We start from the raw sequence: 24,733 nt of genomic DNA, 5'->3' as shown, positions 1-24,733 counted from the left end.
AGAACAGGTAGGGTGTCTGTGGGGACCAGGTACTGAAGAGGGGAGACAGACTGCAGCCTCTCTGCCCCTGGTTACAGCACTTCAGCTCTCAGTCCCCCAGGGCCTGTCTCTGCCCCTTCCACACTGAACTTGGCCCTTTTCTTTGGGAGGCAGCTGGGTGCAGGAAAAGAGAGAGGGCCGGGAGCTGGACACCTTCCCATGTGTCAGTCTCAGCTCTGCCCGGAGCAGCCCCTTCAGGGATGGGGACGACACCACACACCCTGCCGGACTGCTGGTGTGAGGGGCAGGGGAGAGGGCGTTGGGAAGCAATTTACAGGAGGCCCTTGTGGCCCCACCTCTGCTTGCTCTTCCCCCTCCCTCCCTCTTTCTTTTCTCTCCTGTTTTCTTTGTCTCTCTTTCTGCTGTTCTCTCTCTCTGCCTCTTTATCTGCATCTTCCTGTCTCTGTCTCTCTGTTTGACTCTGACTCTCTTTCCTTTATTGCTGCCTCTCCCTCCAGGGATTTAAAAACCCCCATACACTTCTCTGTTCTACCTTGATAGTCCCCAGTTACTCTTTCCTTACACCCCTCTTTTCTCTGCCCTGCTGCATGCTTTTCACTCTGTCTTTTTCTACCCTGCCTGCGCCCCACATCCCTTGTCTAGCCCCATCTCTCTTGGTTCATCTCCCCTCCCACAGCCATAGAAAGAAGCGGAGGCTCAGGTCCTTGGAACATCAGCAGAACACGCAGAAAAAGGGTCTTAAGCCCCTCTTCTTTCTCTTGGCAGTGTCAGTGTCTAGGGAAGTTCAAACAAGTCTACACTCGCAGAGATGGAGCTGGGAACTGAGGGGTGGGGCCCGTCTGTCTGCCACAGACGCGCTGTGTGGCTTTGCTCAAGTCATGCTGGCCCTGAGCCTTGGTTTCCCCTGAAAAGCGAGCTGCTCCAAGGGTGTTTACGGCCTCCCCTGTGGATTATGTTGCCTTGAAAGCCCAGGGTCCTCTGTTTCCTAGGGAGGGAGTTGAGGGCAGGATCTTCAGGCTGGGGAACATGGTCGCCCCTCCTCTCTCCTTCTCATGGTGGCTTGGGAAGGTGAAGCTGCAGACGTGGGCAGGTCTAGGGTGCCAAGATTTTTCCTCTCGGTCTGGGTGGGAGCGAGGCCCAACCAGGGTCATGCTTTAAGGAACATGGGGCGTGGATTCAAGACGCCTGGGTCCATGTCCATTGTCAGCTCCCCAGAGCAGGGGCCGTGACATCACTGGTGTCTGGTTCATTGCTTGCCACACAGACAGGATTCAAGGGACATTTGTGGAGCAAGTGAGGAAGAACCCGTGCAACAGTAGAGGCTGGGGTGGGGTGGGGTGGGGAGGAGCAAGTCCTGAGTGGGAGGCACAGCCGGAGGAGCAGAGGGATTCAGACATCTTTGGGTTGAATTGAGGGGAAGTTGACAGATGGGGGCATTTGGAGGAGGAGGAGGATATCAGGATGACCCTGGGTGTCCTTTCCAAGCCTCTGTCCTTCACCTAGGACCAGTCACCTCCACCCAACACCAACAAGGTCTACATTAGTGCAGCTTTCACAGTTCCCCACCTCTGGCCTCACAGCTACCTGGTTTGCGGAGGGGAGTGAGGATCTCTGTGTTAGAGAGATCCCTCTGATGTGGGAAGACGGCATTTGTGTTTCAAAGGCGTGTACAGACCCATGTATTTACCCACATGCTATATGCTTGCTTATGCCTGAAACAGTGCTTACTTTTCACTAGTTATGAATTTTTTGGCATTACCGTCAAACAAAAGTTTTCCAATTAGTACAAGGCCTTCCTAATAGAAGACAGAAAGGTCCCTCTGGGCCATGTGGGAAAGGCCAGGATGTGAGCACAAGAACCAGGTGTCAGCTGGGGCAGGGCTGGGTGGGTCTTGGGGTGGAGATGAGGTTGGCAGGATCAGCTGAGGAGTATGAGATTCAGGCCAAGGCCAGGAAACCTGGAAAGAGGTGAGGGCTTTGGGGGTGAAGGATGAAGAGGGGGGCAAGAGATCAGGGGATGCTTCTCCTGCAATGACCATTTCGCCACCTCCCTGGCTACCTGAGGAAGGGCCCCTGGACAGGGGCTGCTCTTTGGAGTTCAGAACATGTCCCGGTTTCCCACTGCCTGCCTTGAGAAGGCAATTGGGCACAGATTTGGGAGTCCCTTTCCATCTGGCTCCGGCTGCCCCTTCTGTGAGTCCTCTCTGACTGACCGCTAGCCTCTTATCATCCTTTGCTCATGCTGTTCCCTCACTGGAAGCGGAACCATTCTGGCAGCTGCTTATGGACTGCCTTCTGTGTGTCAGGCCCTCAACCTGTGTTCCTGCTGACCTCCGACCACCCTAGGCTGTAGGCATTTTCATTATTCCCACTTAGCAGATGGGGACATTGAGGCTCAGAGAAGGGAAGTGACTTGCCCAAGGTCTCTAGCCAGTGAGAGGCAGAGACAGGACTGTGATTCTGGCTGGCCCTCTGAATTGGTTCCATTCATGTTTGTCAAGAGCCCACTGCTAGGGGTCAAGCTCTGTTGGAGATGCTCAGGAAGCTTGCCTGCCTCAGTGTGAGGGGTACAAATCCCGGCTCTTCCATGGACTCACCATGACACCCTGGGAAGGGGGCTTCTCCTGTCTGAGCCTTATCTCCTCCTCTGCGTCATAACTACTACCTCATAGGGGTCAGGGAAAGGGGAAATAAAAAACACAATGTCACCTGATAAATGGCCATGCCCTTTCCTGTTGCTCTTCTCTCTGACTCCTGCCCATCCTTTAGGTTCCAGGTCTTTAAGCTTTTGTATTTGCAGAGGATTTTTTCCCAATGCACTGTCAATATTCATTGACTATTTGGATCCTCACCACTACCTTGTACAGGAGGAATTATTATCTTGATTTTACAGAAGTGGAAACTGAGGCTTCGAAGACTTAAGTACTCTGCCTCAGGTGCTTGTCCCTATGCAGGATCCATTTAAGTCATTCATTCCACCTGTCTGTTGAGCATCCACTATGTGCCCGGCGTTTGTTGGGCACTAAAGATGTAGCAGGCAGCAGAACCAGCATGGTGTATTTTCATGGAGTTGACAACTAGAGAAGATGCAGATCTTTAAGTGTAAACATCAATCAAATACAAAATCAGAAACTGATAAGTCTATCCCAAAGAATAAACTAGAATAGGGAGCCAGGAGAGAGGGCAAGTTATTTAAGCCAAACCTTAAAAGACGAGTAGGATTTAATGGGGCAAAGAGCACAGGAACAGTGTTCCAGGCAGAGGGAATGGCACATGCGAAGGGCCTGGGGTTGCAAAGAGCATGGTTTAAAGAACAGAGAGGAGACAGCATGGCTTGGAGCAGGGTAGGCAAAGAGGTGAGTGATGGGGGAAGAGATGAGAGGTGTCAGCAGGGGTGAGATGACATAGGACTTTATAGGTTGGGTTAAGGTGATTGAGTTTTATTCCCAAATGCATGGGAAGCCCCTGGAGAATCTTAAGCAAGGGAGTGACACCACCTGGTTATGTTTTAGAAAGACCCCCTTTGGGGGCCAAGGGGAGATGAGACTATCTGAGACAGGCATGGAAGAAGGGACACCTTCGGGGAGGAGACCACTGAAGTCACTCAGGCCAGAGGTGGTGGTGGCCTGGACTGCAGTGGGAGGAGTGGAGGAATCAGACAGCGCTTTTGGAATTGGTGACAATATCAAGGCTCAAAGAAGTGGAGAGCAGAGAGTGAGAGTCTGACCCTTCCAAACCTGAGATTTTCCTCTTACCAGGTCAGGTGCTACTTTTTCCCTAGGAGGCTGCAGGAAGCCTCCATGAGGCAGATGCCTGGGTTGCTTATATTTAATGTTCTCCATGTGAACCCTAAAGTGCCTGGTTGGCACTGAGAAGTTTCTTGCCAGACCGGGATCTTGCACAGATGTGATTGGGGGGCCTTCCCTTAGGAGACTCCACAGAGGAGGTGAGCTCTGAGTAAGGTGGTGTAGGGAGCGAGTAGATTTGAAGGTGTTGGCTCCCCTCACAGCTGGTCTTTCTGTATGAGCTTGGAGAATCTGCTAGGGCCCCACAAAGTGGAGCTGGGGAGCATTGTGCAATCTGCATCCCAGAATTGTTGTGAATCAAGGTGGGCAGGTGATGTGAAGGCACTCAGTGAATGGTTCATATTGGCAGAAGGCCATAACTGGGGACGGGGATGGGAGATACATGGATGTCTCAGACAGCAAAGCCCAGGTCCAAGGCCAGTGTTTCTGCTGAGCCAATGGGACAGGGTGGGCAAGGGTTTGAGGGAGAGGAAGAGAACAGTGGATGGCAATGTGGACTTTGGAATCCAGTTTCCTGGGTGCCAATCCTGGTTCCATCTGTGTCTCCAGCCAAGTGATTTAACTTTGCTGGGCATCAGTGTTTTCCTCTGTAAAATGGGGATGTTAACAATGCTTTTTTGTAGAGTATTGAGAAGATTCAGTGAGAAAATGCTTCTAAATATTAATAGTAGGTGGAGGGCTTCTCTTTAACTTGTCTAAAGCAGAACTCTTTTTTTTCTTTTTCTTTTTTTTTTTTTTGAGACAGAGTCTCGCTCTGTCACCCAGGCTGGAGTGCAGTGGTGCAATCTCGGCTCATTGCAAGCTCCACCTCCTGGGAAGCAGAACTCTTTTTTTTGAGACAGAGTCTCGCTTTGTCACCCAGGCTGGAGTGCAGTGGCGCAATCTCAGCTCACTGCAACCTCCGCCTCCCGGGTTTAAGTGATTCTTCTGCCTCAGCCTCCTGAGTAGCTGGGATTACAGGTGTGTGCCACCATGCCCAGCTAATTTTGGTATTTTTAGTAGAGACGGATTTCACTGTGTTGGTCAGGCTGGTCTCGAACTCCTGACCTCAAGCAATCCACCTGCCTTGGCCTCCCAGAGTGCTGGGATTACAGGCATGAGCCACTGCACCCAGCCTAAAGCAGAACTCTTGATTCCCTCTCCCAAGCTTTTCCAAGAGCTTGTGTCCATCTCAGTAAATGATTGTCACAACAACAACCTAGACTTCTTCCTTGATCCCTCACTTTCCTTCAAATGTCCAGAGCTCAGAGTTTGCTTCAACGATGACAGGCACTGTGTCTCATGCGATCTGGGCTAATACAGTTCCGTTAAGTTAAACTCCTCTGAATCAATGTAGAGCACCTTCTGTAGGCAGGGCCCTCTGTGGATGCTGCTCAGGGTCCGCACAGTTCTGAGAGAGGCACAGAGAGGCTGAGTGGTTTGCTCAAAGTTGCACAGCTAGGACTCAGCAGTCTTTGCAGAGGCTGAGAGAGGCCAAGGCAACTTCTAATTCTTGAGCCTCCTAGTGTACTAAGAACGAAGGAATACTGAAATGGATTTACAGACTTGTGCTTTTAGCAATGACAACAATAAAATACCACGTTAACTGATATTTATAAGGTCATTTCAGGATTTATTAAAACAAAATTCATACTATCTTACTGGTGGTGTGGTCTGGCAGTGTCATTCAACTATAAAGTAGAAAATACACATTTTGTTTTAATTTCATCCCCTCAGGAATGTGACACATGGGCCAAGTGACACATAGGCCACACCTAGCCCCACAGCTGGGACTTAACTACCTATTTATGTGACTCCAAAGTTGACACCTTTTCAGCCATCCTCAGTTGCTTTTGCAGAGATGCAAGAGGCCCAGGACTTCATAGACTTTGGAGGAAGAGAAATGTGTATGGGATCAGTGTAACAGCAAGGCCTGGGGCAAGGGGAGCTGGGCTCTGGAATTGGCTTGCCCATGACTGAGTCTGGGCAAGTCCTTGCCCTCTCTGACCCGCCTTGGGGTGCTCCTCTGAAAAGGGGGTGGATAATAACAGCCCCTGCTTTAGTGAATTGTTGGGAAGATGCCAAAAGATGATGCAAAGAATACACATAACATATGCCTGCACAGAGCAGGTGCCATGTAGCTGCTCTTGTTACTTAGTAGAATAGTGGGATGGTCTAGGGGCCTGGAGCATCGAGGCTTGAGAGCTCCTCAGGAGCACGGCCAAGTTGAGCCACCCTGTGTCCCTAGCTTCTGGCACAAGGTCTGGCACAGTGGGCCCTCCCTGAAGATGTGGAACTGAATCGTGTGGAAGAGGCGCTTGCCCAGGCTGAGCAGGAGTGGAGCACCAGGGGAGGACAGGGGAACTGAGTGGAGGGCCTGGCCTTTGCCTTCTTCTCCCGCCTTGTGAGGCCAGGTGGGCACTCCCATTAGCTCCCTTTTGCAGGGTGTGGAGGTCATTGCCCCTTTGTCAGCTTCTTCAATAAATCAATACCAAGCACCTCCTGGGTTGCAGGTGCTGGAGACACAGCAGTGAAGAGGACAGACACAGGCTAGTATGATTATTATCATGGTTCTAATCTGAATGGTGAATGTGGGTTCACATTAACTCATTATTAAAAATAAGTAAAACAATAAGTGAATGGATAGAGAAAGAGGGCTCCATCCAGCCCAGTGATGGGAGTACGCTGTGAACCAAGGATTATGATTAATCCAATTTTGTGCACCTGGGATCCTTCTAAAAGACAGGATGAGACATAATGGGACACACATGCTCCCTGTGCTGGCATAAACATTCAGGTTGGGGGAAAAGAGGTAATAAACAAGCACGTGACACGAGGCTTGAAGGTGAGACAGCAAAAAGTGCTAGAAGAAAGTGCAACCTGGTAGAGGACGTAGTGATGAGAAGTGCCATGTGAGACAGGATGTCAAAAGGCCTCTCTGTGGAGGGGGTGTTTAAGTGTAATTCTGGAGTAAGTAAGGGGACGAGCCTTAGGAACACCTGGGGAAGGACTGCACCGGGCAGGAGGAAGGGCAAGAGCAAAAGTCCTGAGGCAAGAAGAAGCGCGGGCGTGGATTGCAGGAACAGAAAGGCAGACAGCTTGGAGGAAGTGAGTGAAGGGGGTGGGGAGAGAGGAGTTGAGGTGGGCAGGGGCCCTTCAGAATGAGGCATCTTGAAGCTGGCTCGCTTTGCTGGCCTTCTCTGTGGCCTCCCAGGCTTGGGTCGTTAGTACCCTGGACAGCGGCCTTGGCCCTCCTGAGCGCTTGCCGTGATGGGCACTCCCTACTGAGCACACAACTTATATTAAGTCTGTTTCTGGGCAGTGAAATGGGGATGGGGAAACAGATGATATCGCAATGATTGGCCCCTGCCCACAGGAAGCACACAGTCATTGGACAAGACGTTAATGTACAGTTTAATGAATTTTTTCTTTTTTTTGAGGCAGAGTCTTGCTCTTTTGCCCAGGGTGGAGTGCAGCAGCGTGATCTCGGCTCACTGCAACCTCGGCCCCCAGGTTCAAGCCTTAGCCTCCTGAGTAGCTGGGATTACAAGCATGCACTACCACACCCAGCTAATTTTTTGTATTTTTAGCAGAGACAGGATTTCACCATGTTGGCCAGGCTGGTCTCAAACTCCTGGCCTCAAGTGACCCAGCCTCAGTCTCCCAAAGTGCTGAGATTACAGGTGTAAACCACCACCCCTGGCCAGTTTAATGAATCTTGATCGAGTGAACATCTGTGCATTCACCACTTGGGTGGAGATGTCAAAGGCACCCAGAAGCCCCACCCCGTGTGTCCCTTTCCAAACATACTCCTTCCTCTCTGCTGGAGGTAACTACAATTCTCACTTTTGGGATAATCATTTTTTGATTTTCTGCATGTGTGTCATTTAATATGTTCTAATTTTAATTAAAAAAATGAGTACAGGCCAGGCACAGTGGCTCATGACTATAACCCCAGCATGTAGGGAGACTGAGGAGGGAGGATCGCTTGAGCCCAGGAGTTCAAGACCAGCCCATGCAACATGTTGAAATCCTGTCTCTACCAAAAAGTACAAAAATTAGCTGGGTGTGGTAGCATGTGCCTTTGGTCCCAGCTACTCAGGAGGCTGAGGTAGGATTGCTTGCTGGGGGGTGGCAGTTGCAGTGAGCTGAGATTGCACCACTGCACTCCAGCCTGGTTGACAGAGTGAGACGACCCTGTCTCAAAAACAAAAACAAAAACAAACAAAAAACCCCCCAAACCCCAAACCCCCACCAAAAAACAAGTACAATCTCATTATTAAAACTAAAGTGATGGCCGGGCACAGTGGCTCATGCCTGTAATCCCAGCACTTTGGGAGGCCAAGGCAGGAGGATCACGAGGTGAGGAGATTGAGACTATCTTGGCTAACACGGTGAAACCCCATCTCTACTGAAAATACAAAAAATTAGCCTGGTGTGGTGGCACGTGCCTGTAATCCCAGCTACTTGGGAGGCTGAGGCAGGACAATCCCTTGAACCCGGGAGGCAGAGGTTGCAGTGAGCCAAGATCACACCACTGCACTCCAGCCTGGATGACAGAGTGAGACTCTATCTCAAAACAAACAAACAAACAAACAAACCAAAACTGAAGTTACTACAAAAGAGGTTATAATTAGTTACCTTCCAGACCATTTTTTCTGCATTTGTGTAATACTTGTACGCCCATAGAAAAGATACAGTTTTTAAAAATAGATGTATGTGTTTTACATCAATGATATCAAATTGTATAAATTGTTCTGCAACTTGCTTTTTCACTCAACAGTGTCTTGGAGAACTTTTCATGTCTGCATCCATAGATCAGTCTCATTCTCTTTCATAACTGCATAGTATTCCCGAGTATGAATGTATTATAATTTACTTAGCCACTGTCCTATCGGTGGCATCTAGACTGTTTCTTATTTTTCTCAACCTCAAATCTTGATGTAGTTAGTGAACATGTTTGTTCTTAGGGCATGGTGGCAAATATTATATTTAAGATTAATTAAGTTCTTGGCCAGGCGTGGTGGCTCTTGCCTGTAATCCCAGCACTTTGGGAGGCAAAGGCAGGTGGATCACTTGAGGTCGGGAGTTCGAGACCAGCCTGACCAACATGGAGAAACCCCGTCTCTACTAAAATACAAAATTAGCCAGGTGTGGTGGTGCATGCCTGTAATCCCAGCTACTCGGGAGGCTGAGGCAGGAGAATTGCTTGAACACAGGAGGCAAGGTTGTAGTGAGCCAAGATTGTGCCATTGCACTCCAGCCTGGGCAACAAGAGCAAGACTCCATCTCAAAAAAAAAAAAAAAAAAGATTAATTAAGTTCCTGTCAGCCAATGTTACTGCCCCCATTTCACAGATGAGGAGCTTGAGGCTTAGAGAGAGAAGTCACCTGCCCAGGGTCACACAGCAAATGAATGGAGGAACCAGATTCCAAACCCTCATCTGATTGACTCCCAAACTAGTCATTATGTTCACCTGTATAGATGGTTAACCATCTGCAGGGCAGTTGTCCTTACCCAACAAACATTCCTGGAGCCTCAGCTAAATACAGGCCCAGTGCTGGGCGCTGAGTCTACAAGAACATGTCAAACTGAGCCCTCTTCTCAAGGAGCTCACAGTCTGTAGGTACAGCCTCACTGGGAAGTGATTCAGTGCAGTACAATTAGTGCTAAAGCCCGGGGATACTACCTGGAGCTGTGGCAAGACTGAGGTCAGGGAAGGCTTCCAGAGAGAGGATATTTGAGCAGAGGCTGGTGTGTACAGAATTTGTGGCAGACAAAGCAGGCATGAGGGATGGGACACATAGGGGAGCCCAAGTTATTGAACAGAGGAGAAAGGTGAGCTCTGAGGGTGAGATAGCTGAGGAGGTTGAGAGGCACCATATCCACTTGGGTTTGGAGAGCCAGCCTTGGATTTTATTCTGTGGACCATGGGTGCCTGGAAGGATTTATTCATTCAACAAGTAAGGTTCAAGCATCAACTATATGCCAGGCACTGTTAAAGCACCAAGAATACCACAGTGAACAAGACAGAAAAGGACACCTGTCTTCAGAAAGCTTACATTTTAGAGGGTGAAAGAGACAGTAAAGCAAATAGGCGGCAATTGAATTTCAGAGTGCTCTGAAGGAAATAAAACTGGGATTGGAGCGGAGCATGACTAGGGAGGGTTTCTCTGAGGAGTGGCCTTTGAGTGGAGTCTTGAAGGATGAGAGGAAGGGGAGGAGGTGGGGAACAGCATTCAAGGGGGCTGGCAAGGTTGAAGGCCCCATGTTGGGGACAAAATTAGCTTCCTCCAGTGTGGCTGAGGTGTGGTACTCCTGTGGCCAGCGGGGAGGTCCTGTAGGGCCCTGGAGGCCACAGTAAGGGGACTGGGTTTGTCCTGGGGGCAGCAGGACTGGAGGGCTCTGGACCAAGGCCATGGGCTCTTGCTTTTCAGCCCTTGGACAGCTCCCTGCGCTGGCATGACGGCGGCGGCCTCTGAGCCTGCAGAGTTGGTGCTGCGCCCAGTGGGAGCTAGAGAACAGGAAGTGCGCACGTGGGCTGTGGAAAGCCTGGGGGCAGCAGCAAGGGGGCTAGAGACTCCTGGTCCAAGGGCAGAGCCTCATTGAGGAAGACCCAGGGCCAGGCGCCTGCTCCCACAGGTCATTCAGAGACCCTGGTGAGCACATGGCAGTGGATGCCAAGGGACCCTGTTCCTGGGGGATCTGCAGTCTGAATGAGACTCACACAAGCCAGGTTAAGGAGCAGTGAGCTCAACAAAACAGCTGAAGCACAAGCTTTGGGGTCAACAAGCCTCTGGGTTCACTCCAGCCTCATTGTGTGACTGTGGGCCTCAGCTTCCTCATCTTTAAAGTGAGGATGATAATGGTCTCTCCCTCATAAGATGACAGTGAGGAGTAAGTGGGTTGCCGAGTATACCCAGCCAGGGCCTCCTTAGAGTAGGTTGGCCATGCTTTACCTCCCTATTTGTCAATGGCCAGTTGAGCCGTCAGTCCATCTCACCCGTTCTTGTTTCTTTCAAGCTACAGAATGTTAGAGCTGCGGCTGGGCCACGGTGGCTCATGCCTGTAATTCCAGCACTTTGGGAGGCTGAGGTGGGTGGATCACTTGAGGGCAGGAGTTTGAGATCAGCCTGGCCAACATGGTGAAACCCTATTTCTACTAAAAATACAAAAATTAGCTGGGCATGGTGGCGCATGGTTGTAGCCCCAGCTACTCAGGAGACTGAGGCAAGAGAATCACTTGAACCCAGGAGGTGGAGGTTGCAATGAGCCAAATAAAATAAAATAAAATAAAAGAATGTTCAAGCTGGAAGAAGTCTTAGAGTGCTTCTCCAGCCCATCTCAGACATATATCTGGGGAAACTGAGGTCCAGGGAGTTCAGGGGGCTGGCCCTAGGTCACTAGAGGGCGAATTTCAGAACAAGGACTGGTTGGTCTTCTTTTATTTGTTTGTTTGTTTGTTTGTTTTTCAGAGACAGTCTCGCTCTGTCACCCAGGCTGAAGTAGAGTGGCGTGATCTCAGCTCACTGCAACCTCCGCCTCCTGGGTTCAAGCGATTTTCCTGCCTCAGTTTCTCAAGTAGCTGGGACTACAGGCATGCGCCACCATGCCCAGCTAATTTTTGTATTTTTTAGTAGAGATGGGGTTTTACTATATGTTGGCCAGGCTGGTCTTGAACTCCTGACCTCAGGTGATCCGCCCTCGTCGACCTTGCAAAGTGCTGGGATTACAGGTGTGAGCCACCACACCCGGCCAGTTAGTCTTCTTTTATCTTCTTTGAGCCACATCACAGTGCTTCTTTTCTTACATGAGGCCAACTGGGAATTCTAGTGGATGTGGAAAATTGGCTGTGGTGGGGAGATATGATGAGAAATGTTTGTATCCATGTGAATTTGTTAAGCATCTGCTGACTTCTGGTCCACAGACCTTGCTTCTTGGAAGATGCTGCTTCCTGACTTTCCCCCTGGAACTGACCCAAGTGTCTTCCCCCTGCTTCCCTTCTCACTGTGTCTTTCAGTGATGGCCTCGCATCCACCCAGCCACCCCAGCCCAGCACCCACTTCTCATATCCTGTTCCTGTAGACTCCAGCTTGAATATGTATCCTCATCCTAATCCTCATGGCTCCTTTCTCCCCTGCCGCCTTGGACCACTGCCCCAGCCTCCCCATTGGTCATCCTGTCTCCAGATTCCATGCTACCAGCCGGTCCCCACATTTGTCCCCAGTAGAACTTCCTTACACAGAATGCTTCTGCACAGAAGCCTTCCACCTGCAACTTCAAATCCAACCTCAAAGGAACTTGAGGACAAACTTGGGAAAGCCAAGTTTGTCTCCACCTTGGGGTCTTCAATCTTGGCAACCCCCTTGAATGCTGTTTCCCACCTCCTGCCCTTCCTTTCATCCTTCAGGACCTCAGGTCCTACCCTGATCTTTCTTACCTGAGCTTAAGCTCTTCCACCTGCCCCAATCTTCTGTGCCAGGAAAGATACTTTAACATACCTGGACCTCATTCTTGACTTCTCCGTGACTCCCATGCCCCACATTCAGCCAATCACCAATTATTGCTTCCTGTCATCATCACCTGATGGTGATGTGGAATTCATCAGCTTCCTCACGCTGACCCCCACATCCCATCCTCTGGTTCTTCACTGCGGCCTCCAAAGCAGCCAGGATTGTCACAAAAGTGTTCATAGAACCATGCCACTCCCCTGCTTGAAACCTTCTCAGGTGTCCCACTGTTCTTGAAGTCCCAAATTCTTACCTTGGCCTGCAAGGCCCTGTGCGATCTGGCCCTGGCCGCCTCTCCACCTCACACCTCGTCTCCTATCTTCTCTTCTTTGTTCACTCTGCTCTAGCTCTATAGGCCTCCTTTCTGATCCTGGAATTGCCACACTGTTTGTTTCCATGGGGCCATCGCCTCCTCTGTTCCCATTGCCTGGAGTGTCTTCCTTCACATTCTTTGCCTCGAGAATACTGTGTCTAATTGCTATGTAAATGTCACTTCCTTGGGACAGTTTTCTGCAACATGCCATCCTTTGTTTACATCAGGTATCCTCCTACTTTTTTTAAGAGTCAGGGTCTCTCTCTGTCACCCAGGCTGGAGTGCAGTGGCATGATCCGTAGCTCACTGCAGCCTCGACCTCAAGCAATCTTCCTGCCTCAGCCTCTCGAGTAGCTGGGACTACAGACGCACACCACCACACCCAGCTAAGTTAAAACAATTTTTTTTTGTAGAGATGGGGTCTCGATATGTTGTCCAGACAGGTCTCAAACTCCTGGTGTCAAGCAACTCTCCCACCTCAGCCTTTCAAAGCGCCAGGATTACAGGTGTGAGCCACCATGCCCAGCCCCTCCTCTACCTATTCTTGAAATCACTTTTCCTAACTTAGAATTACATATTTATTTGATGGCTTTTTATTTTTTATTTTATTTATTTATTTATTTATTTTAGAGATTGAGTCTTGCTCTGTCACTCAGGCTGGAGAGCAGTGGCACCATCATAGCTCATTGCAGCCTTGAACTCCTGGGCTCAAGTGATCCTCCTGCTTTACCCTCCAGAGGAGCCAGGACTACAGGGGTATGCCACCATGCCCTGCTAGTTGATAACTTTTAAAAATTATTTCTCCCCCAAAGACTATAAGCTCTATGGGTTGCTTTTAACCACTGTATTCTCTGAGCTTAGCAATGGCTTGGCACATAATAGCATTTATTGGATATTTATTAAGTGATAAATTACCAAGGTATTTTTATCCACTCCAGTCTTCCTCTCAGACTATTAGCTCCTTGAGGTCAGATTTTAGATCTAGCTCACCTCTGGGTCCTCAGCTCCCAGCACAGGGCTTGGCACTGAGGGACATGAGGAAATATTTGAATTGAAGGAAATGGGGAAGGGTTGGCCCACCTTCAGCCAGGAGCTGATGGGATCAGGAGTCCAGTGCATTGCCGAATATCAAGAAACCGACTCGAAGGCTGTGGGCGTTGGACTGTGAGCTGCAGAGGTATTCCAGCATTGCTGACTGGACAAGGAGTGGCTGGCTGTTGCTGTTGTCTCCTGAAGGATGGGGAGCATTTCACGCCTCCAAGAAGGAGCTCCATGGCTCAGTACACAGAGATCAAGCTGTCAGGGGGACAGACCTGGGCTTAAATCCTGACTCCACCACTCATGCTGTGTGACTTGGGGCAGGAGACTTCACCTTTCTGAGGCTCAATTTGTTAGTAAAATGAGGATGATAGCAGACCTTTACCTCCTCAGACTGTCATGAGGACTTAGAAATAATGTATTGGTTCAAATAGCACAGAGTAGTCTGGGCACAGTGGCTCACGACTGTAATCTCAGCACTTTGGGAGGCTGAAGCGGGTGGATGGCTTTGAGCCTAGGAGTTCTGAGACCAGCCTGGGCAACATGGCAAAACCCATGTCTCTACTAAAAATACAAAACTAGCTGGATGTGGTGGTGCACGCCTGTGGTCCCAGCTATCTGGGAGGCTGAGGTGGGAGGATGGCATGAGCCTGGGAGGCAGAGTTTGCAGTGAGCCAAGATCGTGCCACTGAGTGACAGAGCCAGACAGTCTCAAAAAAAAAAAAAAAGGAAAGCATAGACCGCAATGCTGTGGGGGCTGCTGCTGCTAATGAAGACAAAGAGGAACATATATTTTAAGTCCCTGAATGCTGGATACTCCTAAGCAGAACTTGACTTTGACTTAGGGCTGCTGGAGAAGCAAAGGGGCACTTCGGGTCTAGAGGGCAAAGCAGGTGTGTAAACAGGAAATAGGCTTGAGGTCATGTCTGTAATCCCAGCACTTTGGGAGGCTGAGGTGGGTGGATCACATGATCTCAGGAGTTCGAGACCAGTTTGGCCAATATGGTGAAACCCTGTCTCTCCTAAAAACACAAAAATTAGCCTGGCCTGGTGGTGTGCACCTATAATCCCGGCTACTTAGGAGGCTGACGAGGCATGAGATGTGCTTGAACCCAGGAGGCGGAGGTTGCAGTGAGCCGGGATTGTGCCATTGCACTCCAGCCTGAGCGACAGAGTGAGACTCTGTCTCAAAGGAAAAAAAAAAAAAAAAGAGCCTGGACTTTAAAAATAAAGCTAAAGCTTAATTTTTTTAAAAAGGGGAAATAGGCTTGAGCCTAGAAGCCAGGAAAGTGGGCAAGAGTGGCAAGCAGTGTCTAGGGTGGGCCAGAGCTGAGGCTGGGCATGGTTTGAGGGTCTCTGAGGCCCACTGGGGGACCACATGGCCCTGCAGCAGGAGCAGACACACATCTCTTTGTGTATGTGTTTGTCTGCCACCCCTATCATCCTGTTTTCCTGCTTGTTTGGGTCCCTAGGTTAGCTTTCCCTAACCCCCCAGAGGCTGCCCCTGGCCTGGGCGCTGCTGAAGCCCCGTGTGCTTAGATGCAGCAAGGAGACTGGGCAGAGGGAAGTGGGTATCATTGAGTCTTGGGCCCAAGTTCATCTCCTGGCCCAGCCATGGACTCAGAGTATGGCCTGAGGCTTGGTCTCCCTGTCTCCTGCCAAGCTAGGGGTCTGAGGAGCCTCTCTGAGCTCCCACATGCCACAGCCCTACAGACGAGGGCAGTGCCTATGGGGAAAGAACCCCTGGGTTCCCTCACAGAGCAAGGATGATGCTGGGGGCTGAGTAGAGAGATCGCCAAAGCAGCAGGCATTCAGAGAGAGGCTGGGGAACTGAGCCACAGAGAGGGTCCCCAGGCGTGGCCAAGAGGAAGAGGCCATGGCTGGGGGGCCCTGAGGGGTGAAGAATCTCGCTCTGCTGTCCCCGGTGGGCTGGTTGCTCCCCCCCACCACTCCCCGCCGGGCCCCCGGGGGACCTCGCTCTAATAATGTATTTGATCGACTCGCCGGCCGCGTACAAGCGATTATTGTCTTGTCGGGAGTCAAACGTATCGATCCGGCGAGAAATATGAGCGGAGCAATGGGGCCCGCGTGTCAGTTACCAGCCCCGCTGGCCCTGGGGAGCCCCCTACGTCTCCTTTAATTACCGCTCAGCCCTGAGCCCAGCCTGGCCTCCCCTGTACCGCCTCCCTCCCAGCTCCCTGCACCTCAAGTGGCCCCCACTGCTCCCTAGCTCCCATGCCCTACCTGCCTCCCTCAGCATGGCTCAAGGTCTCTTCTGTGGCAACGAGGCCACCATCTCCCCCTGCCTTGAGCCTCCCTGTTCCAGCTGCCAGTGTGTTCCAAACTCTGCCCCTCTATCCTCTCTCAGGCAGGCCCATCCTCCTTCAAGATCCCCTCACCAGGCCCAGCTCTGGTCTGAGGCACTGAGAATGGAGCCAGCATGGGAGGCGAGAGGTGTGGGGTTGTTTCATCTTTCAGGGAGCGTATACAGCCTTCCCCGGCTCCAGGACTGAACTGCAGACCTGGCCGCACTGGAAGTGGGTGGTCCTTCTCTGCTGGCTCTAGGGGGCTGGAATGGGGTCACATCCAAAAGCGTGTTCCTGACGTGGATGATGTTGAGTCTGTCCAGGGTGGAGCATAAGGGTGGCTGGTGAGGTTTTGCCCCCCCATAATGTCCTATAGCCCCATTTCCAAGCCCCCCAAAACAAATCCTAACTGAAAACAAAGCTTACTGCGTAAATGTCGCTTTGAGACAAGGCTCCAGTATCCACCGCTACCAGGCTGCTGTCGGGAAGACCCTCATGTATAGAAATCCTGTGGCCAGTTGCTGTGTGGTCTGTGGATCTCCTCTGTGAAATGGCCTTTACGATACGGGATGTTGTGGAGTGTAGATGCCGGGAAACGGTCACCTCTCGTGTGCATATATGAGAACTGCCAGTCCTTCCTGTTGTGTCCACCTGCTTGCCTGGGTGTGTCTGGGTGCACAGGGCACGTGTGCAGTCAGGGGAGGGCACTCCTGTAGTTCTGCCTGTAGTATACCCTTTCTGAGTGTGCCTGTGTGTGAGTGGGTGCGAGTGGCCAGGAAGTATGCTTGGGCACATATGTGTAGAAGTGCCCTTGTGCCCATGGGTCCATGTGAGGGAGTAGAGGAGCTATCAGTATATGGGAGTGACCATCGTCAGCAGGGAGGGCTGGTGTTGGGGCCTGTGCACATAGATGTGTTCATGCACGTGTGTGTGCACACGTGTGTGCGTGTGAAGTGCTGGGGTCCATCTGTAGAAATACTTGTGTGTGTGAGGGTGAGTCCAGGCGTCTGTGCATGCACCTGTGGTTTAGGGGGCCCCCCAGCCACGGGGCGCAGGATGTCCTGCGGGGCCCAGGCGGGCATGTGGGGTGTCTGGAGACGCCAGGCAGCCCCACAGCCTCAGACCTCGGGCACCAAGAGGAAGAGGGCAGCGGACTCGGGCGCGCCTTTGTCTGAGCTGCGGTGCGCCGGGAGTCCTGCGCCTTTGTGTGACCCTCGCAGGTGTGCGAGCGGGGGCGTTGGGAGGGTGTTGGGGAGGGGAGCGGAGGGAGGGGCTCCCTTCTCCGCAGCCGGCCCCGCCCTCCGGCCCATTGGCTGGGCGCTGTCGCCCTCTGGCGGGCACGGAGGGAAGCGCTGAAATGGGAGCGCCGCAGCGCGAAGAGCCAGCCGGCAGCCCGGGGACCTGGTGCTCCCCTCCACTGGAGCCGCCTCGGGCGCCCGCATTTGGCCGGCGACTTGTTGTAGCCCCAGGCCAAGTCCCCGACCCACCGTCCCCACTACCACTGCCCACGGGCACCACTTCCTCCCAATGGTGGCACCCAACAGCTCACCTGCAGATAGGCGCAGGGCTTGCTTGATCTTCCCTGCCGCGGCGTGCTTTTAAGCTTCAACGCTTCTTGGCTCTGGGCCTTTGGGAAAGCTACTGCTCACCTCTCTGATCCTCAGTCTTTTCATCTGTAAAATGGGGCAAATAAGAGTGACCACCACATTGGAGATGGCACCTGTCAAGAGTGAGGCACAGGGTCAGGCATCGGCAAAGCCCTCTCTCCAATAAGCTGCTGGCTAGTGTTCTATTGTTGTTACTGCTGTGGACCCACCTTCTCTCCCAGACCCCCATTCCCTGTTCCAGACTTGTTTGCCTCCATGGGGGCGATAGAAGTCGGGGGGCAACTGTTGCAGGCACCTCTTGGATCGCAGCCGTAGGAGTCGGCTCTTCCAGCCTGCTTATCCTCTGCCCCACTAGCCCTCACCCCCCAGCACACACACATGATTTGGGGTGGGCCGGGCTGCCGGGGCGGGTCTGTGGGCCAGGGTATTTTCCCTTCTGAAGGGGGCGGACCGGCCCTGTGGTTTCCTCCCTGAGTGACTTCCGGCAGGGAGGGCTCGGCCCCCAGAGAGGGTGGGGAGATGACACAGTTGTTCCCCCAGCCCTGGCGGGGCGGGCAGCATGGTTCACTCCAGCATGGGGGCTCCAGGTAAGGGGGCTGCTGCCTGTGCCACTGCTCAGAGGACAGGCAGCACATTTAGGTTTGCTCTGCGGGCCCTGCCTGCCCCTCCTCCTCAGCTGTCTCCATTGTCCTTCTCCTCTGTACTCTAGCAACTCCCTCTCTCCCATGCCGGGTCCCCCCTGACCCCCACAGCTCCTCTTTGCCCTCTCTTTCCACATCAGGCACCGGAACTTCCAACATCTTCTCTTCTCTGTTGCCCTGTTCCGAAGGGTCTGGGGACGGGAGGGAGGGAGCTGGGTGTTGGTAGCGGGCCCTCATGTGGAGAACCAGTGGGGTGGGTGACATGGGCGATCCTTGGATAAGGGCTGCAAAGGGATTGGAATGCCAAGTTGCTGGACTTGGGGGATGTCATTCCCTTTTGAGTGTGTGTGTGCACATCTGGTACAGGTGTGCGTGTGCATGTGTGTGTGCAGTAGTTCTGAGTGCTCTGAGTGGGACTGCTGTGTGCTTGTGAGTGTAGGGGGCTGTTGTGTGTGGCATTGTGGGGTGATGATTGCCTGGCTCACTTCTTCACTTCATTCACCTCAGATGTCACCTCCTCAGGGCAGCCTTCCCTGACCTCCCCATCTAAACTGGCACTGATCCTGTCACTCTCAGTCCCCTCACCCTGCTTTATCTTTTATTCACGGCACGTATCACTGCTGGGAATTTCATTATGTGTTTGTTTGTGTGCTTATTAAATGCCTTCTCCACCAAATGTCAGTTGGCTGAGTGAACATTGTGCACCAGGCACTGTACAAGGTGATTTATAGCTGTTGGCTCATTTAGTAGAATGTGTACATGTCTGTATGGTGATGGCTATCACTCAGCAGTGTTGATGGGAGTCTTAAATGAGGTAATACATGTAGCATGCTTAGCACAGTGCCTGGAACATGGCAAGCACTCAGCCCTTCATGCCTGTTTCATTTGTGGCTGTGTAGGCATGACCATGGGCATGAGTCTTGGTTTGGTGGTGCGTGCTGTCCTATATGCGCCATCGTGTGCGGGCACCCGTGTGTCCTCCACCAACATGTATCTATTGAGTAGTTCTGTGTCGGGTGTTGGAAGTACAGTGGAAAGGGTAGCTCAGGTCTGTCCTCCTGGAGCCCCCAGTTTATTGGAGAAGACAGACCTGTCACCAGTGACAGCACAGACAGGTCAGGGCTGGGATGGGGGAGGTCCAGGCAGAGGGATCAGGGCTGGGATGGGGGAGGCCCAGGCAGAGGGGTCAGGGCTGGGATGGGGGAGGCCCAGGCAGAAGGGTCAGGGCTGGGGTGGGGGGCACAGGCAGAGGTGTCGGGGTGGGATGGGGGGACAAAGGTAGAGGGGTTGGGGCTGGGATGAGGGAGGCCCCAGGCAGAGGGGTCAGGGCTGGGGTTGGGGAGGCTCAGGCAGAGGGGTCAGGGCTGGGATGGGGGGACATAGGTAGAGGGGTTGGGGCTGGGATGGGGGAGGCCCAGGCAGAGGGGTCAGGGCTGGGATAGGGGGACATAGGTAGAGGGGTTGGGCCAGGACGGGGAGGTATTAGGGGATCGTAGGAGCCCTGAAAACATGTGATTTAGTTGGTAGAGTGTCAAGGAGGGCTTCCTGGAGGAAGGGGGTGTCTGAGCAGGGATACGAAGAATGAGTGGGTATGAGCAAGCAAAGGCGGTGAGGAGAGGGGTGGGATGAAAGGAAGACTATTTGCAAGGTGACGTGTTTATTTGTTGAGGTGACTGTGTATGCAACTGTGTATATGTGTGTGTGTCCATACAGTGTAGACACAGAGATCCAGGGTGTCTGCTCCCACTGACTCGTTCCTCTCTGGGGTTAAATGGGGGCCTCAGAGGTGCTGGGCAGTAGGCTAAACCCTTTACTTGGGATTTCTCACAGAACAGCCCAGTGTGGGAAGACTGGGGTGAATTTTCCCTGCCTGGACATGAATTAATACACTGTGTGGCTGTGGGCAGATCACTCACCCTGCCTGGTCTCAGACTCCACACCTGTGAACTGGGTTCAGAGGTCAGCCCTGGCCATCTTCCAGGATGAGGTGACTCTGGGTGTATGTGTGTGCACTTGTGTGTGTGTGTGTGACTCTGTGTGAGCATGTGCATGTCTGGGTGTATATCTCTGGCTGGACTGATGTGACTTGGTGTGAGAATATGTGTAAGTACATGTGTGCGTACACATGTCTGAATCTGTGAGTGACTGGGTGTAGTATGTAGGGGGAGGGTGTATGTCTGTGTTTGACTCTGGGTGTGTGAGTTTGTATACTTTTTATGTGTGTCTGGCTGGCTGTGTGTCACTCAGAGTGTGTGTGAGTGCATGTGTGTACGCACGTCTGGGTGTGTGTTTTGCATATATGCCCGTGGCATCATGTCTGGGCATGTGTCGTATCTGCAAACCTGTTCACATTCCTGTCTGGAATCTGTGCACATCTGTTTCTTGTATTGTGTTGGCCGGGGCCTTGCCTGGCTGTGGCCATGGGATGTGTACTGTTGGCAGCTCTTGCCTGCTGTCAGCGCAGCTGTGGGGCCACCTCTCTTGTTGTGTCTGCTGCCCATATCTCCATCCCTCCCTCCTGACAACTCAGAAATGTTCACTCCCTTGAGGCCACCCAGGGACAGCTGTGGGGTGGGGAGGGGTGAGGTGCTGCTTCTGGGGAGGACGGAGGCTCGGCCAGCTGGGCCCACAGAGGTTCCCGGCAGCACCAACCTGCCCACAGGGGCTCCCAGGCCATACCCCTAATTGAAGCAGGCTGCGGAGGCAGGGGACCCAGGGGACAGGACAAGTGGGGCCAGGAGGGGTGAGGGGCAGTCCTTGGGCCCTCTATATTTAGCCCCGTTTTCGGTAAGTGCTAACGAGAAGCTGGCCTAAGTCTGCTAAAACTGGCGGGGGGAAATGCAGAGGAGAAGTGAAAGTCCGGGGAGGGAGGAGTGGGAGGGCGGAGAGGACCAAGAGTCCCAGGCCTGGGGCAGTCGGGCAAGCGAGTGTGAGCTCAGGACTGGGCAGCCCTGGTTGAGGGGTGTCTGACCTGAGGAAGGTGGGATTCAAGGGGCAACATGGCTCCAAGGGGCCTGGTAGGGCTATGCATTGCTTTTTCTCTTTCAGTTCCCCTAAAATATTACACATTACCTATGATGAGGGGTGGGAATAGCCATACATAACCAACCAATCTTTTGTGTGTGAATGAGGCTTTGAGAGGGGCTTCTGAAGGTGCCAGGGGATGGAGCACATTAGAATCACCGGGAGGGGGCTGGGTGCGGTGGCTCATGCCTGTAATCCCAGCACTTTGGGATGCTGAGGTGGGCGGATCACTTGAGGTCAGTAGTTCGAGACCAGCCTGCCCAACATGGTGAAACCCCGTCTCTAATAAAAATACAAAAATTAGCCGGGCATGGTGATGCATGCCTGTAATTGCAGCTACTCGGGAGGCTGAGGCAGGAGAATCACTTGAACCCAGGAGGCAAAGGTTGCAGTGAGCTGAGATCATACCATTGCACTCCAGCCTGGGCGACAGAGTGAGACTCTGTCTAAAAAAAAAAAAAAAAGAATCACCTTGAGGGGCTTTTAAATATCTGGATGCCCAAGTCACACCCTGTACCACTGAAATCAGAGTCTAGGTGGGAACAGGCATCAATATTTTTCTAGAGTTGAGTGATAGGCGATGGGCATCTCTGCCTGGGCTGAGGCTGAGGCTGAGGCTGAGCCATTTGATGGACCCTCCAAGTCTATGATTGCTGGTGCCCTGGAGTCCCTGTTAAGGCATCATTTGGCTTTTAGTCCACGGTGGAAATGGAGCTCCCTGTTCATTCCTGGTGGAAATGATCTGACCCTTCTCTCAGATTGAGCTCTGACAGAGGAGGTGGAAAGAGAAAAGACAAAGGGCAGCAGTTGGCCATTTTGTTGTGACCCAGCCAAGTGTGGGGCAGGGAGTATGCAGGGATATGTAGGAGTGGTTGGGATAATTTAGGGAGAATAAGGGTAACAGAATGGTGAAAAATTTCCCTCAAACCACTCTTGTCTGTCCAGCCACAGTCCCTGCAGAGGAAATCTTACCTTAAAGATTTAAGTTAGGGTTTCTTGGGGATGTTGGGTGACAGTAGAGATAGGGGTTTGTTTTAGACAGGATTGGGCCCTGGTCAGTTAGGGGATTCTTTAATGCATTCATTCATTCCAAAGACATACTCCTAGGCCTGTGCAGCAATGACTCCAGCCTGGGCTCCTGAGGAGCCCACAGTTGGGGTGGAGGTCTCTGCCCAGGATGATCAGGATGTGATGGAGCACAGTACAGGGTCAGTGAAGCCCAGAAGAGAGAGACACTGACCATCTGGGGAATCAGAGAGTACTTCACAGAGGAGGTGACATTTGAGCTGGACCTTAAAGAGGAGCAAGAGTTTGCCAGTAGAGAAGGAAAGGGTCACCCAAGTGGGAGACGAGCAGAGGCAAAGGCCTGGGGGAGGGAGATCAGGACCTTGGGGCCACTGATCCACATGTCTTCTGCTGGGCAGTGTTTAGGAACCTGAGATCAGATCTGCCCTTGAAAAATTCCTAGTCTGATAGGGGAGACATAGTGGGGCCCGGCTAGCTACAGTCAGCCTCTAAGACAGTGACAAGGGAAGGTGCTAGGGTATGGGGAGCTGGAGAGAGACCTGGCTGGGAGCTGGGGGCATCAAGGTGGTGGTTTCATAGAAAACAGAGCTTATGGCCGGGCGTGGTGGCTCACGCCTGTAATCCCAGCACTTTGGGAGGCTGAGGCGGGCAGATCATGAGGTCAGGAGATTGAGACCATCCTGGTTAACACAGTGAAACCCCTTCTCTACTAAATATACAAAAATTAGCCGGTCGTAGTGGCGCGCACATGTAATCCCAGCTATTTGGGAGCCTGAGGCAGGGAATTGCTTGAACCCAGGAGACCTCTGGAGCTTGCAGTGAGCCGAGATCCCACCACTGCACTCCAGCCTGGACAACACAGCAAGACTCCATCTCAAAAAAAAAGAAAAGAAAACAGAGCTTATGCTGGGTTCTGAAGGATGAGTCGGGGGTCGCCAGGTGGACAGATTGGGGAACAGTGTTCCAGACAGAGGGAACAGCCCATGCCAAGGCCTCAGGAAATGTTTTAAATGGCAAAGTGCAGGCGTGGTGGCTCATGCCTGTAATCCCAGAACTTTGGGAGGCCAAGGCATGAGGATCATTTGAGCCCACGAGTCTGAGACCAGCCTGGACAACATAAGGAGACCCGTCTCTACAAAAAAAAAAAATTTTTTTTTAATTAGCTGGATGTGGTGGTGCACAGCTGTAGTCCCTGGATGTGGTGGTGCACACCTGTAGTCCCAGCTACTCAGGAGGCTGGGATGAGAGGATAGCTTGACCCCAGGAGGTCGAGGCTGCAGTGAGCCGTGATTGTGCCACTGCATTCCAGCCTGGCCGACAGAGCAAGACTCTTGTCTCAAAATATAAATAAAATAAAATAAATAGCAGGAAGACAGTAGGACAAGGGTGAGAAGTAGTAGGAAACAGAGACTGCTAAAGAGAGGGACATTCAGCAGTTACAACCCGTTCTGGGCTTGTGATGCTGGGGACCCAGTGATGAGTCAGACCAGGCCTGTCGCATTGGTCTTGTGGAGAAGGAACCTGGACACAGACAGCCACAACTGGGGGCTCAGGGATGGGACAGCAGGAGGGCAGGGGCTGTGAGAGGCTTAGTTTGCTAGGGCTTCCACATCAAAGTACCACAGACTAGGTGGCTGAAATAAGAGAAATTCATTTTCACAATTACGGAGGCTGTAAGTTAAAGACGAGGATGTCAGCAGGGTTGGTCTCTTCCAAGGCCTCTCTCCTTGGCTTGTGGTCCGCTGGTCTTCTCCTGGGTCTTCATATGGTCTTCCCTCTGTTCCCATCTGTGACCTAATTCCCTCTTTTTCTTCTTTTTTTTTTTTTTTTTGAGACAGAGTCTTGCTCTGTCACTCAGGCTGTAGTGCAGTGGCGCGATCTCGGCTGCCTGCAACCTCTGCCTCCTGGGTTCAGGTGATTCTCCTACCTCAGCCTCCTGAGTAGCTGGGATTACAGGCACACACTACCATGCCCGGCTAATTTTTGTATTTTTAGTAGGGGTAGGATTTCACATTGTTGGTTAGGCTGGCCTCAAACTCCTGAACTGGTGATCTGCCCACCTCGGCCTCCCAAAGTGCTGGGATTACAGGCATGAGCCACCGCGCCCGGCCCCCTCTTCTTATAAGGATGCCAGTCAGATTGTAGTAAGGTCCACCCTAATGACCTTATTTTACCTTAATTACGTCTTTAAAGACCCTATCTCCAAATACAATTACATTTTGAGGTACCAGGAATTAGGACTTCCGTGTATGAATTTTGGTAGATACAACTTAGCCCATAGCAGAGGTTAAGGATGAGTGTGGACTTTCTGGGCTGGCAGTGGAGTCCGAGGCTGCCCTGTTCTGTGGACGGGAGAGGGATGCCCAGCTAGGTGGGAGTGTAGAACCTGCACAGCCTGCTGTCAAGCAGACCCCCAAGCAGGGAGAGATGCTCGACATGGTTGAAGAGCACTGTGCATGAGCTGCAAGAGAAGAGCAGTACAG

At 52.1% G+C, this 24,733-nt stretch overlaps 1 protein-coding gene and 1 long non-coding RNA gene across 38 annotated transcripts in view; one reads left to right on the top strand and one right to left on the bottom strand.

The window, feature by feature from the left end:
* POU2F2 (POU class 2 homeobox 2) overlaps positions 1-24,733 on the top strand; it is a 91,609-nt gene that overhangs the window by 27,238 nt on the left and 39,638 nt on the right. For 21 of the 37 annotated variants that reach the window (XM_016934254.4, XM_009435674.5, XM_016934252.4 and 18 more), the window contains exon 1: positions 18,034-18,146. The exons of 2 other annotated variants lie outside the window; for them this stretch is intronic. In XM_016934254.4, coding sequence (XP_016789743.1) covers positions 18,119-18,146 — 28 coding nt within the window. In that variant the 5' untranslated portion in view covers positions 18,034-18,118. Of the gene's footprint in view, positions 1-18,021; positions 18,147-20,030; positions 20,188-24,733 lie in introns of those variants that run through there. 14 more of the 37 variants (XM_063801763.1, XM_063801754.1, XM_063801758.1 and 11 more) reach the window with 6 other exon arrangements.
* Positions 13,477-17,996, bottom strand: LOC129138103 (uncharacterized). Its single transcript, XR_008541077.2, has 3 exons — positions 17,769-17,996; positions 17,502-17,625; positions 13,477-13,904 (listed from the first exon to the last, which is right to left on the bottom strand). It is a non-coding gene; the product is annotated as an uncharacterized LOC129138103 (long non-coding RNA).

This window comes from Pan troglodytes, chromosome 20 (genome assembly GCF_028858775.2).
Source record: "Pan troglodytes isolate AG18354 chromosome 20, NHGRI_mPanTro3-v2.0_pri, whole genome shotgun sequence".
NCBI lineage: Eukaryota > Metazoa > Chordata > Mammalia > Primates > Hominidae > Pan > Pan troglodytes.
This window is presented reverse-complemented; position numbering and strand designations above follow the sequence as displayed.